General features: G+C 40.9%; 1 protein-coding gene across 2 annotated transcripts in view; it reads right to left on the reverse strand.

Moving 5' to 3' along the window:
• Nucleotides 1-18,849, reverse strand: part of GRM7 (glutamate metabotropic receptor 7) — a 308,320-nt gene that overhangs the window by 185,248 nt on the left and 104,223 nt on the right. For both annotated transcript variants that reach the window (XM_075052544.1, XM_075052543.1), the window contains exon 2: nucleotides 16,161-16,377. In XM_075052544.1, the coding sequence (XP_074908645.1) occupies nucleotides 16,161-16,377 (217 nt within the window). The remainder of the gene's footprint in view (nucleotides 1-16,160; nucleotides 16,378-18,849) is intronic.

Raw genomic sequence — 18,849 nt, forward strand, 5'->3', positions numbered from 1 at the left:
TTGCCTCTTAAAGGAACAGATAGACACATTTGTAAGAGATGTGCAAGCTACTTTTCTAATTTCTGTTAATCTTTGAGACACCATAACATATTACCTTTATTGACTTGGTGTCAGTTGCTACAGTTTGCAAATGGAAATAAATTATTTCAAAGACCCACGGTATCCTTTATTCATAAAGCTATCTTTAACGAAGTTCAAAGGTTATTCACAGAACTGAAAGATGTTTTTTCCCCATGTATGATATATGCTTGACAACTGCAGACTTCCTTACGTGCTAGAATGCCAGTGACCACATCTATGAGCACTTATTGCCAATTACTCTTCATGCTTTTCCTCTAATTAATTTAGTCTGGCAACTTTTCCATCTCCAGCCACAGTGCCCAACACTTTGCAGTAAGTCATATTGATGTAATGACAGTGCTGATCTTTGTTCTAAAACCATTTCCCCAAGTCCATACATTGAATCATGAAAAGCAGAAGTTGAGAAGGTAATTCATTTTTCTCACTTAGGCAGACTTAGCTACCCAGAAAATGTTCTCCCAGGGTGTTCTAAATATGGCTCTCAGTTAAAATAATGTGACTCTTTGTCTGATCATGTCATTGTCATATACTTCGCGCCTTTGAATATTTACGATTTTGCACTTTTCTGATCCTGTCCCCAAATCTTTGGTTTCCTTTATATGACTGTATTTGCATATTTGGAGCTGTCAACCACTTTTGCTAGGTTAATTCCCTAGTAATGCTCTTCCCTGTAATTCAGCACACAATGAAATTCTGTACCACAGTAAATAAACCTACAGACAAAGTGTACCTGCTAAACTTGAAAAAGAAACTGGTAACCCTCTATATTTCAGTAATAAACATACCTGGGAAAAAGTGTGATTTTTTCCTTTTTCCGTCTATTCCACAGCACTCATTTTACAGGCAAGGCTGAGATATGCATCATTTGTGAATCACAGCTGTCCTCTCTGTCCCACAGAACAAGCATGTTTAGGGGTCTCCTGCAGGAACACTAAGCCATATCCAATACGTATTACACTGCAGAGATGCTCTTGAAGTACAGAATAACATAATTAATTTCAGAAGACATCTTTACTTCTGGAGCAGAGAGGAATGGAAGCTTTAAATCTATATAATTGTATGCTTTCTCCTTAAAATTGAAAGCTAAATTGGAGGCAAATCCCTTAAAGAGACTCTGAAGGCCATGGCCAAAATCACTAAGCCAGCCCCTGACCTATTGGGGCAGCAGAAGTGGACACCAGTGATTTATACCCGCTGCTGCCTGAGCAGTCCCACATCCATATCGGGGTCCCCAGGCAGCCCCTGTGCCCATGGCCAGTTCGATCACCACCGTGCAGGTGACAGCGAACAGATAACAGCCCTCCATCTGCGTGCTGTTGATAGTGGGATCGAGACCTTAGCTAGGAAAGGATTTTCTTATATGGATTTGCCATCGCAAGCAACATTAGAGAGAGAGAGATTGGCTGGTTAAAAAAGGAGAGAAAGAGAGAGTTCCTCTTGCATGGAGATCAATTCATGACACAACCGCTTAGATGAGCAAAGGACATATCTGCAAATAAGCTTTCAATACCAGACATTTCCAACCATTTTTTATATAGGATGGGGCAGGAAAAATCTTATATTCAAACCCATCTGCTAATACACCTGTGCACATTCATGTACTAAAGAGAAAAGCAGCTTAAGTACTAATGACATCCAAATTACATCTTTCCTATCTTTAATGTTTATGATTCTTGGCTCCTTTTTAAGAAAAAGATGTCATTAGAGCTTAATCAATAGCATTCTGCTTTAAGAAAGGCTTTCTGAAGCTGACAAAACTACATAGGTTTGCTTTGAAACCTGCTTGAATTTGAAAAATGATAAAAAGAATGTGCTTTATTTTTCATGCTCAGGAGGTCGTTGAAATTTCTCGGTAAAATCAAACAGCAACTACAAAACACGACGTTATCTTGCTTCATTTACGTGCAACACAGGGCTGAAACCAGGGAGAAGAGTCGCATATGCCGACCATGGATGCAGCTCTCTGCTCGCTGCAGGGCGTGCTGCCGAGCAGGAGCGCTCGCCGAGCTTGGAAATGCTCAGAAGCCAGAGATTAATAAAATATAAAAGAAATATATATTCCACCCAAAATTGGGAAGATGATTATCTCAGGGCCACACTCTGCTCCCGCTCACCGACATGGAGCACACATCCTTTAGCATCAAGCACTGCCCTGCTCAGCATCAATAAAGTGGCAAAACCCGGGTGTGCAGCTCTGGTGGGAAGTGTCAGCAGCTGCCTGGGGCTGCCAAGGCCACGTCAGCTGCTGCCTCCGCGCAGGCAGGCAGGCAGGAGGCAATCAGTGGCCAACAGGTTACTCGTGCAAGCCATAAATATTAATAAACCCAACCGAGCGCTGCACATGCACTCCAAAGCATTTGGTTTGCTCCTGGTCAGCTTGTGACCCTCAGCTCTGGGCATTTCAACTCAGCCTTGCACAAATAAATAAGGCCCTTTAATGGATGAGTAGCCCTGGAGAAAAAAAAAAAAAAATTAAAAATAAAATAATTGCACTTCTCCAAAGCAGGATTTCTATAAAAGAGGGTTTTGGCACAGTCCCAAGCTACAGCAATTGCAGTCTCTCCCACTGCAAGCAACTGGGTTTTGTTTGGGTTTGTGGGGTTTTTGTGGGGTGGTTTTTTTTTTACTCCTAAAGTGCCAATGATCTTTCCCTGTTTCCCAGTGAAATCTGAGGAAATGGCTGAGATGGCCTAGAAGATGTATTTGTTCTCAGGTTAAACGAATTACTTCCTTGGACACCAAGGTTTCTGCTGCCCTTAATCCAGAATCTCAGAGGCAGTAACACAAATGCAAGGGAAGGAAGAAGAGGGAAGCAGAGGAAGAACATGGTGTGGCTTTAAAAAGAGGTGGTGCTTTTAATGAGTTTTTAAGTTCTCAGGAAGTAAGATTGTAAATTGCTGGATTGATTGCACTGTAACTCAGCTCTTGTATTTGTTCTTGGAAAAGACTGGGGGGAAAAAACCCGCATCAAAGAAACCTCGAGTGAAACAGCATTATTCGCCAGAGCCTCAAGAGCCAGAAGACTAATAAAATTTTGCAAAGCACTCAAAAGTGCTAATTGCTTTTTTAGTGCATCTTACGGAGTGGTGGCATTGTAGGGCATCTAAGTGTGAAGAACCTAGAGAGGGGCTATACTTTCTCAGAGCTTCTGTAGAGATTTTTCAAAAGATGTTTATTTCAAGGAACAGCTTGTGTACTATCGACTTTGGCTGCAATTTTGTGATGCTGCTTCTCTGTCTTCCCTCCTGATGTTAATAAATAAAAGTTATTTGATTACAGCAATTGGAGGTTTGAGATTGGTTCTGGCTGTAATGAATATGCTGTGCTTTCCTAAGAACGAAGAACACAAGAAATGAACTGGTTCAGGGAATTACTAAAAGGTAAAAACTCAAGCCTGGGAATAGCCAAGCTTAAATTCATCCTGGCTCGGGGTAGACAGGACACTATCCTTATCACACAGTTTGAGCTAGCAAAGTAAGACCCATTTTGATGCAGAAGTGTCCAAAGAAACATGCCTCACCCCAACTTCCAACTAAAAGCTCTTCTTTGATAAACCAGCCGGCTCAGACCAGAGATGAGTTATTTATCAAAGCGAACAGTATTACCTCTGGGAGCACGACTCCTGGGATTTTGCCTCTGATAAGACTCGTCACCGGGTTACTGCACGACGGCACCAGAGCTGCATTTTTCAGGGTTGTCAGCCTCCCACCTTACATGAATGCTGAGGCCAGAACGTTGAGACACAACTATTTAAGGCTGGATTGATTTCTGCACGTACAGAGCAACTGCATCTCCAATCAATTTGAATGGAAACCACAAATGCTCAGTACTTTGGAAAAAAACCAAGGCACTCAGGTTCCTTTATATAGATTCAGATGTCCAAACGTAAGACTTCAAGTGGCATTTGGTTTTGACTTTGAAATAGTCAGATATGAAAAAAGACCTTCCAAAGAATAATAGAAGAAAGCTGGCAAAAGGCACATGCTGCAACAAATGAAGGCTATTTCTTAACCAGAGTCCACATGTTATCCAGCAGTGATACACCAGCAGTATGTTCTTAATTAGCCAATAAAAGTTTTTAGACAATCTGTCTAGACTTTCTTTTGCCTGAATATAAAATTGGCTTTAAAAGAAATATATCAACAGCAAAGAAAAGTCAGTGAAAAGCCGTCAAAAAAAGCTTCCTGCTGTTTCACATCTGTACCCTGCACTCTTCTTAAAACATGATCATTTAAGTGAAATCCTTCATTTTTTAAGCAGAAAAGCTGCTATATTTGGGATTACTGCATTGCAAGCTCACAGTCAGCTTCCTGACTTCCCGGTGTAGATCTTAACTGGAGGACACCTCTCCTAGAAAGCTCTGAGCAACACAGCTCAACACGGGCCTTCGTCTTGAGGAAGCTGAGCCATTAGAATTAATTGTAACTGAGTATAGACACGCCTTGAGAGTACACTGGGCTCAGTCCCGCTTGCTTTGAAATGGTCTTTTCACTGATGCAGTAATACCACCGCTGCCACGATGCAAGGGTTGAGGTAGAGAAGACACCATTTTACAGCAGAGCCAGAATTTCACCAGCTGAAGGAAAGTACTTTTGACTAGCCCCAGACAGGCAGAGACAGCAAGAGAAGACCTGCTCTCCTCGGGGCTGGTGCAGCAGCAGGTACAGCAGAGCTCTGCAGAAGCTGGCCGAGCAGGCAGGCAGGAGCACTGCTGCCTCCTCCCTGCTCCGCTCTGCTCAGCTGGAACGTCAGTCCTATCCTGGGGGAGGTCCTGAACAAGCAGAACAGGCGTGGGACCAAAGGACAGCGCTGGGGATACTTGTGAAGAAAGAGAACAAAGTGATTTAAGGGGAAAAAAAAAATATTAGGCTGGAAAAGGAACGAAATATAGATATAAGATAAACTGAGGGTTAATTAAAGGGTTGATTAGACATGCGGATTAGTGAAATTAAGGGGAGAAACAAAATACATTCAGGGAATTAAATTATATTTTATCTTTAACCAATGCTTAAAGAGAGTATTTTCTTGATCGTAGCCTGAGATAGCCACTTCCAGATTTTTCGCATCTGGATAAAGTCTTCTATTGTAAAGCAGCAACCTGAAGCACTTCTACCTTTTATTTTTCATAGGAAGCCACTTTCCTTTATCTCAGTGCCAGGCCATCGGCAGGACTGTGCTGGTACCCAGAGAAGCGGCTCGCCTAGCTCCATCACCGTAAGAACGTGGCACTCGCTCTCGCAAAGCAGCACGAGGAAGTACCGACAGACCACAGCTGAAGCACAGAAATGGGGGAACGGCCAACTGGAACGGCTCCCAGCCTTCGGCAGGTGAGCAGAGCAGCGCGACAAGCTCTGAGACGCTCTTCATCAGCTCTACTAAATCCTACATCAGGCTGCATTTGCCTAAAGGGTGGCAGCAAGCTCGCTGGGGAGCGGAGCCGGAGCCCCCAAGGGACCCACGCTGCAACCGCGTTTCCTGCAAGTGAACTGCGTTTCACAGGCAGCAAAAACAATGTCTGTGTCTAACCTTAAGCAGAACATCTTATTTTAAAAACAAATCTAGACTACGGATGCCTGCTCTCTTTGTCACCCTTGGGCTCTCCCAAACAAACAGCAACCTAGTGAAGTGTTGCCGTTTATCACGGGTAAGGAGACGGCTTCAGTGCGTATTGCAGCATCCAGTGTCAGCATAAAATCCAATTCAAATTTCAAATGAACATCTGCATGTTTGAGTTGCCTTTCTATTACCCAAAGTTTAATCTGTTTCATCTCCATGTTTACACAATGAAATACATGCCAAGTCTTTTTCTGATAATAATTGAATAATTTGCTTTTTTACCAACTTTTTGTTATTAACAGGCCAAATACGATGCGAACAGGGAATACTGAAAGCACCGTGCTTCGCATAGGGCAATTTGCTGCTGGCACATCAGGTTACCTGTGTGGATGTAAACACCTGCAGCATCGCATGATACAGGACCAGCCAAGGCACCTGTCCGGAAAGAGGGAGGGGTATTGTCAGCATGAGGTTTTTGTTTAAATAATGATCATTGGTAAAGTGTTAAAATAATGCCAGTAGTCTCCATTATGAGAGCAAGCCAGATGGCCTCCTGATTCCTTATAGATTGAAAATATATGAATCTTGAAACACCAAAGGGAAAGGAAACAGAACAGCCTGCACTATAAACAGTGTATATATATCTTCCCAACGTCCTGGCTAGATGTGTAAACCACTTAAAATGGCGTACTGCAGTTCATATTTTCAGCTCAGATATCTTATTGAATATACTGGAGCAAATAGTCCAGGTATTTCAAACACTGCCTTGATAAATAACTTTCCTAAGAACATGTAAGAAAAGAGCATAAACTCCATTGATGATAATTTACTACCTGCTATGATTTTGCAAAGCAGGGTACATATACCTGGTTAGAGTGACTTTCTCCTCTCATTGATCTTTTTTTCTACACAAGGAAGCTGGTCTGAGGAAGGCTTAGATAGTTTTGGAGACAGACCAGGGAATATTTTTGGCACGCCCAGAAGATCACTAGCAATGCATGAAAGCCATCTTCCAAGAGTGTGAAGGGTTCAGGACGTTTGTCATCCTCTGTTGTCTGAGGAAGGATAAGGAATGAAGAAGGCAGGGGAGGGCGCGTGATGGAAGAGGCATCTTAGAATTATTTATGTGCTGCTACTCCCCCATGGCTATGAAAGCTGTTCTTTGCATTAGCACAAACTGAAAAGGGACTGTGAAGTATGGAAGGTACAAGATGAGGCAATATTTTGTATTTCCTCCTGGGATGCAGGATTTCAGTGACAGAAACTGGAATAACTTACTGCGTTCAATTATATATTACCCTTCAGATGCAGAAATGCATTTAGAGCTGGTCCCAAATGACGTTCCAACAAATTCATCCTACTTTGCAAAACAGACATATCCCATGGGAAAATCTCAGTGTAATCACAATATTTCTATTTTCCATGGGGAAAGTCAAAATGACAGCAGGGGCTTCCTCTGCAGAAGGTTTTTATGAAATTCATTTTATTCCTTCAGGAAAACTGACAAGACGCTTTGCACCACACACTGGAATAGGCACCGAAGGCGGAGGCGAAATGGGAGCCAGGATTCACAGGCTCCACTTCTTCCCCTGGGTAGGCTGGGAGGCAGGAAAAAAGTGTAGTGAAGAGCAAAGGCACTCAGATGTAACTGTCTAGGAAGTCTGGTTCATTGCCCCCCGGCAGAAAAAAGGGACTTTGGAAAGAATTACTAACTTATCTTCCAGAAGTTTTAAATTTTCACCATCAAAGTCAATTCTGTTTCTGAATTTTTTTTTTATTTTTTTTTTTTTGGTGAAACAAATGTGATTGTCTAAGCCCACTCTCTGTGGCAAATTTTCCTTATTCATAGGTATTTTTTTCCCTGCCGTGGATCAATCTTTGCAACCCCAGCCACTTCTATCAACCTTCATTTTATGGCTTTTCAGCTTTACGTCTCTCCTTCTCCTAATCCTCATACCTCTCTTGCTCTTTCCACAGACTTGTTCCTTCCTTTTCTTGTTCAGTAAACCTGAACTCTCTCCTTTCCCCCTACTCCTGCCCAAAACGTCAGCTTTTGCATGCACTTCAATAGGACTTTGTCCTCAAGCTTTCTAATGCACATTAACATACTTTTTGTCCATTTCCTTAATATTTCCAGCACTGTTTTTTGGGGGAAATTTCTATTCTTCCCAGCAGAAAATGGATGCAGAACAAACCCAAATGCTCTTGCTTCTCCAATTCTACTCCATACTGCTATCTTTACCAGGAGGAATGTATTACCTGTGAGATGCAGAAAATCTGCCAAAGAACAAATGAAAAAAACTGGATTGGGATGAATAACTTACTGAATCTGCATCGAACCAACTTCTTCACTTCTGCATCATGGGGCATGCACATTGCAAAATGCAGGAGTGTTCCCTGGGGGTGTCCAACTTTGCAGGTAAAAATAAAGGCTCAACAATACATTTTTCTACTTTGAGATAATGAGGACTTAATGTATCACTTGTGTTCAGCTGATCCACATGATACATTTCACATAACCATGAAAGCAATGTTTTATTAAATTTGGGGTAACATTTTTAAAGGATGCTGGCAGTTATTTGTTTAGTAACAAGAATTGCCTATTTGAATTTTATTCTGTCCTTGAAATGCAATCTCCGAACGTTCAATAAATGCCATAAAAAGGCAGATATTTATCATTAAAGTGACTTATGCTATAATTGTGACAGCAGCCTGTTACAGCTATCCAATACTTCGCCAAGAAACCAGCTGTGTGAGATCATTCAGGAGGACAGAGTGCAAGTTTCTGCATGTATCAGCATGGAACTGGTCTCAGATTTCACATAAGCAGATGCGAGGATAATCATAATGTCATATCTTTACCTCTTTCCTTCTCCCCAAATTCTATGTTATTGATCTTTCTTGAGTCTATTTGAGAAAGAGGAATTACTCAGACCCCTGCTAGTTCCATCACAGAATTATAACAATATTTCGGCAGACAGGCTTCTGATGCTGCAGTGCTATCAGGTACGTATCCAAACCATGTATTCCATGCATGAGCCTGGAAGAGGGCCATGAAGATGATCAGAGGGCTAGAGCACCTCTCCTGTGAAGACAGGCTGAGAGAGTTGGGGTTGTTCAGCCCGGAGAAGAGAAGGCTCCGGGGAGACCTTAGAGCAGCCTGCCAGTACCTAAAGGGGACCTACAGGAAAGGTGGGGAGGGACTTTGTACAAGGGCATGTACTGATAGGACAAGGGGCAATGGTTTTAAACTGAAAGAGAGTCGATTTAGATCAGATGTAAGGAAGAAGTTCTTCATTGCGAGGGTGGTGAGGCACTGGAACAAGTTGCCCAGAGAGGTTGTGGATGCCCCATCCCTGGAATTGTTCAAGGCCAGGTTGGATGGGGCTTTGAGCAACCTGGTCTAGTGGAAGGTGTCCCTGCCCAGGGTAGGGGAGGTGGAACTAGATTATAGTTAAGGTCCTTTCCAACTCAAACCATTCTACAGTTCCTAATGCCCATCAGCTTCACTGCTTTCCAGATGAGATCATAAGAACCCTATAAATCGACACCAGGTATTAATCTTCCAATGATGACAAAAGATAGGAAAATAAATATATCACATACATAGCAATGATTGGATTTTTTTTTTAAATTCAAATTCTTTAATGGCATGCTTATATTCAGTGCCTACACTCCCTGTGTAGTCAAGAGAGAGATATAGATGTTTCAAAAGGGCAACTCAGATCTCATCACTCTTCGTTACTGCACAGGGAACAGAGCCAACTAACTTAGGACATCTGTTATGTCTTAGGTAGGAAGACGCCTTGCTAAAGAGGTAAAGATTGTATTCATAACATTTTGATAACCTAAAAATACAGGCAGATGCCTAGAGGGTTTCAACATCTAAGCCAGGCACTTAATCAGTTTTAGCCAATATCACAGGGAAGTCAGAAGTCCAGTCATCACCTTAAGGACATCACCCATTCGTTCCTCCGAACAACATCACTTCTCACAAGTTATTAAAAAAAAGCCACAGCGCATAGACCATGCACACAGAGTAACAGATTTACTTTGCAGAGACGCACTTTGGTTTTTCTTTTCCACTAAGAGAAGTATACTATTAAACTCTAAATGCAAACCAAAACACCCTTGAGGATCAAGTCCAGTGCATCTTCTACTAGATCAGTTACAATTAAAAGAAAATCCTATTAAACCTAACAGACTACAGGACACAAGTTGGCACAACTTTAGAAAGCAATTCTTCTTGACTTTTTTCTGAAATGACAAAACATTTGTTATTTGACAAAACATAGGAAGGAAAAGAATAGGTTTCATAACATTGTTATTTAACATAACATCACTGAACACCAAAAGGGACAGATGCATGGATATTTAAGAAAAATAGAAAGTAAAATGAAAACCACTTGAAGTGCTCGGATATAAATTACTTGATTTCATTACTGGTTTATGTACTTATTTTCACTATATTTGATCCAGAACACAGGCTCTCAAGTAAATGAATAAAGGCCATTCCCATCTGAAAGTATAATCATTTAACACAACCAAAGACAAAGGAACAGCCCTGCACTGCTGCCTCTCCATTCCCCCAGAGACCTCCATCGCTTCCTGTAGACACTGAGCCGCCCACCAGGCAGAAAAACACCAAAGGGAGTAGTCTGCAGGACCAGTAATTCACTGGGAAAACTCCATAAGCCTTGAACCATGCTCTATACCCTCAAACTCCATAAAAGCACTGGGGTCTGTGACCCTCCCGAGAGCTGCTGATCCCTGAAGTGACAGCACCTGAGATACGTGCTAAACACAACTTCGACAATGTCTGGCTTGCTTAGGCTGGCTTTTGGACTGCACTTCAAAAATGTATTTATAGACGAATTTGTCAACATGTAAGGTCAGCTGTTTGCTCTAACTGAAATGCTGTAGGAGGTTTCTTCCCCTTGGGTTAAGGCAGAGGGAGATCCAATGAACACAGTTTGCAAAACGCTATTCCTTCAGCTAAAGAAATAAACAGTCATCACAGTGGACAGTACAACACCTTAGCCCATCTTCTTCCAAAACAATGACTCATTCACATGAATATTTGAACAGTGACTCTGATAAAAGTTGGGTTCTGCTAACTGCCACAAAGAATAGAAATCATAGAACATAAATTTTGGGCATCACTGGATGATGTGTAGTATCACCCATTGCCAGTATGTTGTGCAAAGCTTCACTAATGAATCATAAGTATTTGTTATTTATTAACATAGCCAATGCAATCTTTGCCCACCACAGTGTATCACAGTGGCATCACTAACTTTTTTCACCTTCCTTTCTCATTTTTGGGCTTCTTTTAACCTTGGGTTATGTTGTAAAGTGACTGCTCCTTGTAATGAGTATTCTAAATCCATTCAGTAGGGTTTTAATGGATCAAGAAAAAAAGAGAGATGTTTCATTAACATCAGAATGTAAGACAAAAAAAAAAAATCAGGATTTTCTACTTGGCAGTAGGAATTGGTACTCTATTTGAGATACAGAGACAGAATAGTCTCCTCTCCCTTCTTAAAACACAGTTGTACAACTCCCTCGTAGCAATGGTTTAACTCTCATGTTATCCAGCACTAATTTGTGCTAATGGAATTCCCAACAGACAGCATAAAAATTACATTCTATTACAAAAATGCAGATTCAGGATCATAGCAGGCAGTTGAACAGACCTACACGAGCCTACAAAATGCTGCGTGAATCACTGAGGGATGATATAGCAGCTCTTGGCTTTTAACAGTGTCAGCTTCCATAGAAGATAAGTACTGAATTAGAGCACCATATTATGATATACCACGTTGAGGATTTCACAGAGAGTATCATGAGATGATTCAGATCACCAAAAACCCAAATCAAAAGATTCAGATCTTTTTAGAAACAAAAGTCAGTGTAGAAAAATACCAAGGCTTTAGGAAAAGCCGTCATATTTTCAGATTTAGGTGGCTAAAGGGGTTTAAAACAGTCTTTGCTACAGATAACAAACCCATAGAAAATAATTTCTGTAGGAGTATTTAATTGTACATAGCTAATTTGTAAAGAAACCAATGCATTAGAAGATTATACTATTTAATGCACAGATTATAACTGCATGCAAAAAAGTGGTTCATCTGATTTGGGTGGAGTGACACTTGTTAGACATAAGGGCAATATGTCTCGTATAGGTGTGTGTGTATGCATATGGTTTTTACTAGCAAATATAAAGCTGGGAAAAACAAGGTAAAGAAGAAATTAAAATTTATATTGAGGGATAGTAAAGAAATACTGTTTAGTATCATTGCTGGAAAAAATTCTACTTATGAGAAGAGTCAAAATTTCAAGGGTCTCTTCTTTGCCCTGCCAATGAATACTTTTTGATGTTTCTTCTGTTTCTGAGCAAATTCAGCTCCTGCAGCGTGTACATGTAGGCCGTCCCCGCTGCATGCAGATGTTCTCAACCTTACGTAACAGATGTCTGTGCAGCACTTGAGGATCATGGAGAGAGAAGAATTAAAGAAATGAATATTTCGAAAAAGTCTTCAGCAAAAAAAGGAGAAAAGAAGATAAAGAGACTGTCACAAGTGTTGTGCTTCCTATGTTAAAGTGGATTAAAGTTTATTCTGCTTTTTTGTTCTGTCAAGGTGATGATAGCCTTTTAACAAATATGACACTGCAACTAAAAGTCTTCAGAAGAAACTTCAGTATATATAATCATATTGGCACACTGGTACAAGAGCTTTAATCCCTTTTTATCATGTCTTTAGAGGAAGAAGGCATGCTTTTCCAGAATTCTTCTTCTCCAGTCCTTCCAAATGGTTGAGAACATCATCATCTAAAATAATTCTTAGCTTGTACATTAAGATACTCTATTACTGACACACTGCTCTACAATACAACAGGTCTAGTTTGTGCAAACAAGCAGAACTGTGCTCAAAATCAGCCTTGCTGAGCAGAAATACTTATTTCTGAGGTGAAGTTGGACAAGGGAGCAACTTGGAGTTGGAAGGGCAGAAAATGAGTTAAAGGCAGCAGGTGTACAGGTTTGCAGATCCGGGCATCCCCTTCCTTACACCGTTTGTGCTGCAGCCTGCGGAGTGAGGATCAAAGTCTCCACAAGCAAAGCAGCCAGTGTACTCATCTGTGAAAATGGGCAATTTTTGGAGGAGAAAAAGATGAATAAACGCATACTAGATCTTTCATTTATCTGTTAGGAGGCATTCAAGTGGTCTTTTGCTAACGACTTCAATATATATATTTCTTACGGATAGCAATTAACCTTCTGGTACAGATTAATCTTTAAAAAAAATCAAAGATGAATTAATCTTTGAAATTCAAGTATTCGCTAGTTTCATTAATAATCTGAAATTGTCCTTTAGATTTTCCATAATTAGACCATTCCCCTAATTTATTAATCCCACAGACTGCAGAGCATGTTTCAAATCTTCATCTCCTGCCACAATGACATATTCAAACACCCTTGAAGTACTCATAATAAAAGTCACTTTGTGAAGAATTATTAACTCAAAGGATCAAGCAAAGTCTTTATATGCTAAAGCATATTTGAAAACTAAGCAAGGATAGCACTTTCTACTCATCCTCACAATTCCTAAGATCTTGGCTGAATCAGAAACAAGTTTGGATAACACACTGAATTAAGGATAATTAGATAGCTACAGATGCGAGGCCAAAGATAATAAACGTGTTGGTACCTATGGAGTAAATCTTCCTTTCTGCCAAAATACACTGATTATGAGATATAAGGCAATTGTCTGAGGGCTAATAATGACTCCTTATTGCCGCTGTGTCTCAAACTTTGACTAATTACCTCTGCTCCAGGACTGTTCCAGCTCCTGGCAGATGTGCATGATCCTAAGGGGCCATGTTGGGGAGAACTGGCACAATCAATCACAGAATCATTTAGGTTGGAAAAGACCTTCAAGATCATCGAGTCCAACCATCAACCATGCCCACTAAACCATGGCCTGAAGTACCCCATCTACTCGCTTTTTGAATACTTGAGTCAGTAAAATTATTGCTGCTTATTGCTTCTTGAGGAGGCTCTTTCCAAACCCTGATACTACAGCAACCATCTGACAGCCTGGTTAACCACTGCTTTTGCATAAAATGTCCCCAAGGAGACACAGCCACATCAGGCACCAGGAAAGCAACCCAAAAAGGGCTGAACCCCCCAGGGCATGTCCCCCAGAGCACGGGCAAATCCCATTGCAGCATGACCCTGCAAAACAGCAGCTGGGAGATGGTCACAACCGATCCCTGAAGTCGGGGGACAAGGTGCCATTTCCCTGTAGGGGATCAAGGTTGGGACCTGTATCTCCAGGCAGCACTGCTCCATTAAATATCTAGACAACAGGATCTTGCACTTCCCAGGGTTTTAAAAACCCAGGGAACTTGCTGACAGGTATTAAATCCCCTCAGAACTTCACCTAAGCTTTATCTGTGTAACACAAAAAAATTCAGCGCAGCCCTAAGAAGAAAAAGCGGCTGTACTGAATCGGAGGCAGCACCGGGGATTGGATTATTCCAGTTTCCAGACAAGGCAGGCTGCATATATGAAAGAAAGTTTATGCACTATCCCTGTTAGTGTCTTAATCTTGTAGGTGTGACCTCTATCACCCTGCATGAAAAGCTGTTTAAAGCAGGGTATTCTTTTGGTTTTATGCTTTATTTTTATGAAGGATGTTGAATTACATGTTAACCACATGAACAGCTCCTATCATTAATTTAATTCTACAGAAGGTCTATAAAATGATACAGTATTATTCAGCTAGAGTTTGTCCTTGGCGTGGAGAACACATTTCTGGTACGATTTCGCAACAGTGGATATTTGCAAATAAAGTCAATTTTAAATTATAATAAACACTGGCATTTGTCACTTCCTGAGGTATTAAATCCAAACCCATTTTCTTTAATACCACATAAATATGCATTCGAACGAACAGACAAATTTATGCAAATATAGGTTCCTTCTGTGATATCAACATAATGAAACAATTCCAGATTCCCCTCTCTAAAGCCCCTTTCTTTTAAGCACAGCCGCCTTCTCTACTCACTCTTTGGATTATGCTGCCAAGAGCGATCCATCAGTTTGGGAGCGAGCTGTCACTCCACCTCGCAGATAGCACAGGCGATTTGCAAAAGCAGAGCATATGCTGTGGAACCAGCTCTGCAACAACCGAGGAGATGGAAACCTCCGACGGCCGCTTCAGAGCAACGCCTGTCCCGTCCTAGTCCTTTCCTTTCATGCACTCACTAATCTGGCTGGTGATTTATGTAATTCAGTAAGTGAATTGTGGATCGTGTTGTGATGTTTTTATTTAACGCAATGCCAGGGCAGCTACAGAGTAGGAGATCTGTGAGTTCATTTTGGGAACACAATAGAGCTTATTCTTGTACAATGATGATAGGTTCCTTATTGGGATATATATCATTGAAGGCTTCTGGAGATAGGCCTTCCATGTATCACCAATAATGAATGACATAATCTGCTTTTTTTTTTCCTTACCAGCACAGCAATGAACTTTAAATATTTCAATTTTCAAACCTTTATGATTCTGGATTGCAAATCAGCTTGCCGTGGATTTATACGTCTATTCCCTGAAGTGCCATCTAAAGTCCTCCTATGTTCTGGTGTCCCTGGGGAAATTTAGAACTATTTACCCTGAAGAACAACTCATGGGGATAAGGGTATGAGCGCACAGCAGTCACACCTTAAGACAGGTCTCCTCTATGTTTTGTACCAGAACAGGAAAGCAAGCTGTAGAATTAGAGATTTCTTCCAACAAAATTATGAAGGTTCAACTTGATACCATAAACCTGACCCAGCGCAAGACACAGCATCTCCCTGTCCCCTTGGAACACCTCTCACTGGCAAGTGACATTGTCCAACACAGTTTGGCCTTCCTGGGACACCACTAAATGAAACAAGTAACAAGAAAAATGTGATGCATCACAGCAAAGGTCTGATGTGCCTTGCACAACACTGCTGAGTTTGTTGCCTCCATACCCCAGGTCAGTAATCTCTGAGCCTTCAAGTAAAAGATTATTCATTTTCTCACCTGAATTGGTCAAGAGAAATACTAAAGAAAAGCAATACAAATCAGGCAGCGATCTGAAAGGTGAACAGCAATAGTATGACACAAGTCAATGTCTGGTAACAAGCGGTCTTCACAGAATTTCTAGCTGTGGAGAGATAAAAGCTCAGCATTTTAAAATCTGTTTTCTACCCATGTCAACATAATATAATGCCATCCAGCGGAATAGTAGGAGCTTCATAAGACTCAGGGTTTTCTATTTTCTCCAGAAATGATTGAAAAACACTAAGGTTTCAAACTCTCTGAAATTCCATAAGCAATTTAGGAATAAGAGTATCTAGGAGCCACTGCAAAGAACTGGAGCAACTTTAGAATCAAATAGATGTTCTAGAAAAAGAATATAACATTTGGTACAAAATAACATTCATTACTTCTATAGCGTTTTCTGGAGGGAGGACGGGCATTGCCTACCTGCCTCTCTGGAAATTTGCATGAAGGACTCGACTCCTTTTTCTCCATAATTCCCTTCAGATGCCAAAGTGGACACATAATTCCATCCCAAAGCTTTCACAATGTCCACCATTGCTTGTGCTTGGAAGGAATCTGGAGGAACCACACGTGAGAAGAAATCATAGCGCCTGTCATCACTCAACTCTGGTGCAGTTGAGGCATAACTGATTTGTGGGATCTGTAGAAAAAAATAATTTCTGATAAATATACATATTCATATACTCATTGCACTTCTTGCAGAAGTTAGCTAAAGCAGTTAGCTTCAGCTGAGCCTCAGTTTGTCTTCATTGTATCCATCTGTATTTCTCCAGCCCCTTCCTTTAAAATGTACCAAAGAAACAATCTTTTCATTGACTTCAAGTTACACAAAAAAAATCATTAATCAATTGAAAACAACCGTATATGTGCACATTTATAATTTCTTCCTTTCAGGCAATCTTAATCAAATACAGCACACACAAACCATTTTTCTCACTATGTCCTTTTTATTGGTGTTCTAGCATCAGATTTTACTAGCATCAGGTTATTTGGGATCCTGAACGCAACCGAGTTTAAATCTCGCTGGCTGAAAGCCAGAAGGACCCTTCATCAGTTTTTGGAGGATGAAGCTCTTAAACATTAAACTGCCACTGCAGATTTAAACAAAAGGATGTTTATTTTTTATTCTTTCTCATGAAGAACAGTCATGAAGATTGCTGAGCATGGAGATCTCTGTCTCACAAAGACAACCTGGTCACGATTCAACTCTGTCCTAAAACTCTGCCTGCCCATGACAAACCAGCTTTCGCTTTTCCTTCTCATGGCAGAGTGCGAGGCAGACTGCTGGTTACTTTTTATAACAGAGAGACCAGAATATTGTTCAGGGCTATTTTCTCCTTGATAACAAAGGTCCCTAAACAGTTATCAAGCTGACAGAATGTTAATCCCCAAACCCATTATGCAATTTTTTGAGTAACAGTCTGGGACTGCTTCTTAAATTAAGGAACCTGCCATAATTCTCACTTGAGATGCCAAGGAGGGAAAAAAGAGACTTGCAATATACACAAACATGACCATATATAATGATTTGAGACTTCTAGACTGTGGAAAGGTCAGTATTTCATGCCTTGGTACAAGCATCTTCTGCATTCTCATATTCTGTCTCTGCACAGCTTTCCTACAAGTATTTATTAGCTCTCCTGCCTTCTCAGAAGAATAAACATTATATTTCCCCAGGCTCAATACTGCAAAGGGCTTGGCACCTTCGATTCCCACAGAGCTCAGTAGCAGATGAGAGCAAATGCAGCATTTCCACAGAATACACACTATGTCTGTGCATCTGTATGTACATTCATAACTACTACAGCAGAGTAAAAGCAGACCTGTAAAGCAACATTGCTGCTGAAGACTCAGCAGATAAGCAAACTTAGCCAAACCATCCAAAATTACTAAATACATCGACATTTGTTGAGACATGTTCCTGTTTGTAAAGGCAATATCTACTGTTTTATTATAAACCATAACAAACCATAGCACATGACTTATTTAAGATCTCTTTAGCTTCACTCAGCATCAGCGTAGAGCAAAACATGGCTCATGGCCCTTGTTCAAAGCCGTGCACCGGCAGGACCCCTATGCAGGGCACTTGCTGAATCTGGTCCCAGGCGTAGTACCAATCTTAGTTGTTATGAATTATTAAACCTAAGCAAACACTTAAACTTTCAGCGGGTGCTTGGGCTGTCATTGTGGATGTTGGAGAACCGAATCCCCCATCACTTGGCACAGCCTTTCCTTCGGATGTGTCATGTCACTCCTTTGCATGTCTGCTGGGTTTACAACCAGAGAGGTGGCTAATCAAGCTGAAAGCTGGGATGCTTTAGGTTTTTAATGCAAGACAGCAGTCATCTACAAAGTCTTGCCAGATTTATTTTAGATCTGTGGCTTGTGGACAGCACGTTGCCAGCAAGACCTTCAAATGCTCCAGTCACAGAAAATTAAAAAAGTTAAAATTGAGGCTGCCGGGAAGAATACAGCGTGGTGTTGACCACTGGTACATGATTTACTTGCTCAGTCTTTCGCCTAGGGGCCAGCAAAGCTTGGGGACCACTCTCAAAGACAAATAGATTGATTACACCAATTTATCATGGTTCTTTATTTTTAATCTACCTTAGGGATGACTTTCAGCTAACACCAACTGCTGCGGTTGCACAGAAAATGCTGGGCACCCTGGCCATCAAAAATTAGTTAAATTCTTAATTTGTCTGTGCCTACGATTGCTGTTATAATAAATGATTGGTGACATTTTAGGATCGCTCTCTTCTCATTTGTACAAAGCAGCTAACAGAGCTTGCTCAGCTGCTTATCAGCTTAATTCATCTATTCATTGGATGATATTATATTAAGTGGAACAGTTAACCAGGCTGACTTTATGGGTGCTGTTTACCCGTTATTAATTGGACAAGCATCCAGTACACAACATACAGTCCCACACACAGAGCTGTACTGAGATAGCTGAGTGCTGGTTTTTTAAATTATAAATAAAAGAAAGGATGAAATACGAATTTTTATCTAGGACAATGTTTGTATTCCAACTTGGCAACAACTGCTTTTTCAACTGAAAATCAAAAGGAGCATATTCTGCACTTTTACAAAAAGCAATGCTTCTACAGAA

Source organism: Buteo buteo, chromosome 21 (assembly GCF_964188355.1).
Source record: "Buteo buteo chromosome 21, bButBut1.hap1.1, whole genome shotgun sequence".
Classification (NCBI taxonomy): domain Eukaryota; kingdom Metazoa; phylum Chordata; class Aves; order Accipitriformes; family Accipitridae; genus Buteo; species Buteo buteo.